The sequence below is a fragment of the Platichthys flesus genome, chromosome 1 (genome assembly GCF_949316205.1).
Source record: "Platichthys flesus chromosome 1, fPlaFle2.1, whole genome shotgun sequence".
Classification (NCBI taxonomy): Eukaryota; Metazoa; Chordata; class Actinopteri; order Pleuronectiformes; family Pleuronectidae; genus Platichthys; species Platichthys flesus.
The window spans coordinates 4,098,563-4,102,825 of NC_084945.1; the positions used below are offsets into that span (position 1 = coordinate 4,098,563).

At 42.7% G+C, this 4,263-nt stretch overlaps 1 protein-coding gene across 1 annotated transcript; it reads right to left on the reverse strand.

The window, feature by feature from the left end:
• Window positions 1-376: 376 nt before the first annotated feature.
• Window positions 377-3,997, reverse strand: LOC133958875 (zinc finger MYM-type protein 1-like). Its single transcript, XM_062393933.1, has 3 exons — window positions 2,101-3,997; window positions 1,516-1,615; window positions 377-1,267 (listed from the first exon to the last, which is right to left on the reverse strand). The coding sequence occupies exons 1-3, from the start codon at window positions 3,723-3,725 to the stop codon at window positions 740-742; spliced, it is 2,253 nt and encodes a 750-aa protein (XP_062249917.1). The 5' UTR covers window positions 3,726-3,997; the 3' UTR covers window positions 377-739.
• Between the last annotated feature and the right edge of the window lie 266 nt (window positions 3,998-4,263).

Below are 4,263 nucleotides of genomic sequence, written 5' to 3' on the forward strand. Positions count from 1 at the left end.
AATGACTCAAAGATAAATCCTTCATCCAGTCAGGTGGAACTTGGATGAGAGTTTAAACGCTTTGAACAGTGGCGGCTCCTGACAAATTTCTCAGGGGGGGCAATTGTTGCGATGATGGCTAAGATCCACGGTACAATCAGATTGTTTTCTGCTTACCTCATCGAACAGCTAAATGGCAACATCAGACATCGACTGCATGTTCTATATGATTTTTTTGATACAGCTAAATCAAGTTTATAGTGAATGTTAACATGCTTTTGGCTGATGAATGAACTATCCCACTGTGGTCATCTAACGGTACATTTTCATCTACCATTTTGCCTCCTTAAATACCTCGGAAAGTTAAAAGAGACTGCTTTACAATAAATCACAATACTCTTTCTCCATCTGATAACATTTATTTTAAGTGCAGCAGTTGTGTTCTGATTTAACAAAAAATGGATGTTAGCATAGCCTAGTAATTATAATATTTACAGTTCTCATCACACAACTTGATGACAGCATATATAAAAACTAGTGGCATAGCCTACTCATTGCAATATTTACAGTATTCCTAAAACAAGAATGATCCAAGGTGATAATCAAAACATTGGGTGCTATTTAACAAGAATTTACCCATAAGACACATGTACATTACAAAGCAAACAAAAAAATTGGCTAATGATATGCAATTAATACAGCTATTTCCAATTCAACATTTGAGTAGTGCAACAACACAACAACATTAAAACAACATTTCTCACTTGTATTGAAATTTTGCTCGTCTCTCTTTCAAAGCAGCAAAGTGATCAATGACCCTCTCATTAAAATCAGGCATGTTCCTGACTAGTTCCCTCTCCATGGAAAGCATGGCCAGAGCATTGAGACGATCCTGTCCCATTGAGTTTCGCAGGAATGTCTTGATTCTCTTTAAGGTCGAGAAACACCTCTCAGCTTCAGCAGTTGTCATGGGAGTGGTTATGAGGATGTTCAACAGAGCCACAGTCTCAGATAGGGTCTCGTGGAGGTTGTTCCTCTGTAGAACCTGGTAGAGTGCCAATGCACCACTGCAGCCCTTGAAATCTGGACTCTCGTAGATAAGGGACAGTTCAGTCTTGAGCTTCGCCTTATTCAGCATGGGGTATGCCTTGGCAGTGGTGTTCAGAGCCTCATCAGGGAACACATGGGAGTACTGCTCAAACAGGTCTCCTTGTAGCAGCGTTGCACTCACAAGGTGGCTTGTGAAAGAGAACCTCTCGTTTGCATGGCCCAAGATGGTGTCACAGACCTGTCAAAATAAAGAGAGTATATCACAAATTGGAAGTACACTATGAGTTAAAAACACTGCCACCATCCATCCTTGAATGTAACTGTAAATACAGAAGGGGTGATTTTTTAACACTAGGTTCCAGAGGCCTTAAAAAGGAGGTCTGCATGACTTTAGAATACAATACAGTAAGGTATGCAATGAAGTGAAGTGAGAGAAAAATAGAACAAAAAAAGAAAATAAACAAACAAAACTACAAAATCATCTACCTCCTTAGACAGCCTCTGCTTGTCTTGCTCTCCCAAGGCCCTCCTTTTTCCTGTAGTTCCTGCTGCTACTTGCTGCTGCTCTGGAGATGAGCTCTGGTCCCTGAAACCGACAGACAAGGAGAGTGTGTGTTAGTATATGAACGTATTCAGTATGTCAATGCAATTACCTACAGTTCCTGTCTTAGAAAACCAGTAATAATAGTATGTTTTGTCCTGTTTTAAGATCTCCTATACGAGCCATTACAGAGCCTATATTAAAAGGGAGTTAGGAAAAAGGCAAATAATATAGTTTCCCTGAATATGAAACGCTGCCATCAGGCAGAAGAATGTGTATTAAGATGCAAATCAAATCGCTTAAAATGATAATTTGTTCTGGCCTCCATTAAGCTGATGCAATAGAACGTGCAATAGAATAATGTGCAATAAATAGGAAAGTACTTAACTTTAGCACTCATACTTTAGCACCTGCACCTTATTCCCAAGTTCAAGTGCAATAGTTATAGTTAATAGTTTTTAATGAATCAATCATTCACTGTGCCCAAGACAGATTTCCCCATGGTGACAATAAAGTGTAACTTATCTTACCGTATGGCTTGAACACTGCTTGTGAAGCTCTGCAGAGCACGTTTGATGAAGACTGCATCAATGTCCTTCTTCTGCAGCTGTTGGTACATAATGTCAACGTGAGGCATGATTTGATGAAATAGATGCAGGAAAAACTTGAAGTCATCGTCCTGCAGCATCCTCAGGTAGCCAGATGCCTCCCTCACTGTGGTGCAGTCAAATGAGCCGTCTGTGCTGATGGCTTCAAAACACTCTATGAGGTCATCTAGGTTCTCATAGACTGTGTTCACGACCCTGCTGTTGAAGTTCCATCTTGTGGCCGATGCTCTTGGCAGCCTTCGTGCAACAACCTGGTCGAGGATGGTGGTGCGTTTGGGTGACCGACTAAAAAAACTAGAAATGCCATTCAGATCCGAGAAAAAAACCCTCACTGCTGGGACCTGAGAAGTGGCTTGCTGCATGATCAAATTCAGCTGGTGTGCATAGCAATGTAAATAATGTGCATTTTTGTAATGCTCTCGCACTTTTTGCTGCACACCAGCCTTCTCTCCTCTCATCACATTGGCCCCGTCATATGCTTGCGCGATGAGTTTACCCCTCTCTTCCTCGGTGAATAGACTGTTCAGTCTCTCCATAATAGCAGTGGCAATCGAGTCAGCCGTTGAAGACGAGAGGGGGACAAACTCAAAAAAACGCTCTTGAACAGCATGGCTCCCATCAATGTATCGCAATACCATGACCATCTGAGTCTGAGTCGAGACGTCCGTTGTTTCGTCAGCTTGTATCGCAACGAAGCTGGCCGACTTCACCTCCTCCGTAATGCGTGCCCTAATGACAGCTGCCATGCAGTCGAGCAGCTCATTTTGGACGGTCTTGGATGTGCCTTTAAAGACGGTGGCCGTTTTTAAATGCTCCTCAAAAACTTCATCTAGGGATGCAATAAACTGTACCAATCCTCGAAAAATTCCGGGGTTGCTGGATCCCTCGCTCTCGTCTCGGCCTCGCAAGGCCAACTCGAATACACCGCAGAACTTAACACCGTCGATCAGGCGGCCCAGAATGTGGCGATTTTTTCCCACCTCATCATTGTGCCGACGCAGTGCTAGCCTGTAGCCATCGTCCAACTGCGTAGCAATGTTGACGCTCCCAAACGCTGACAGTTTTAAGCAGCTGTCAATGTGGATCCTCGATGCTTCATGCTTTTTTATTTTTTCGGACAGATGATGCATATCTTTGAAACCTGTTGTAGTCCAAGGTGTTTCCGTGGTGCAGCCATCAGGGTGGATGAGGACGCAGGGGTAGCAGAAGAGTCCGTTGGCTAGCTCGCATCCTGCTAGCCAGTTTTTCCTCTCGTACCAGCACCGCGAAAATCCCCTGGTGTACGACTTGCCTCCTTTCTTTGATATTTGTTTTATATTTAAATTTGGTCGGGGTGGTCCTAATTGTTTAACAGCCAATTTTTCCTGATTGCTTCGACGACTAAATGGTAATTCTCTAAATGAAATGATGGAGTTGCTCTGAGCTGTAATATTCGCCATGACGATCGTGAACGTGACTGCGGCGGCAGCAAAGCACCACGTGACGTTCACTGTAGTGTACGTATGATATGACGGAATCACGTTAGTGCAAGCACTCCCGGAACCCATAGAGAATGCATTGCAGGGCTTGCAGTTTGAAAAAAAAAGCTTTTACATGAAAGTCAATGAGAGCGCTGGGGGCGATTTCCAGGCAGGCTGAAATCGCCCATAGCGCTCGGTTGGTATGAAACACAACTGCTCAGAGGAAAACAGGCTTAATTTTTTACAAAATGTATTGGTTAGCATCATTATCACTAAAAAATATATACATATGATATATTATTAAAAAAAAATATTAGGCATATTATCTTTTTTTTTTTTTTTTTTTTTTGACTCAAGGAGGGCGGCGCCCTATCGCCCTCTATTGGCCGGCCGCCCCTGGCTTTGAAGAAACACAAACAAGTCCAGTTTCCAGTGTTCACATTTACTTTAAACACCACTCTGATGACTGAGAATCTAAACAGTCACATCTTTGAAAGCCTCACTGGTCCCATGAGCTAAGACCTTCAAGTGTGTGATGCATGCTCTTTCTTTTGCGGTTGAGATTTAATGTTTATCAGATTTGTAATCAAGACAGAGGGGGTTTATTGAACTACTGAATGCACTC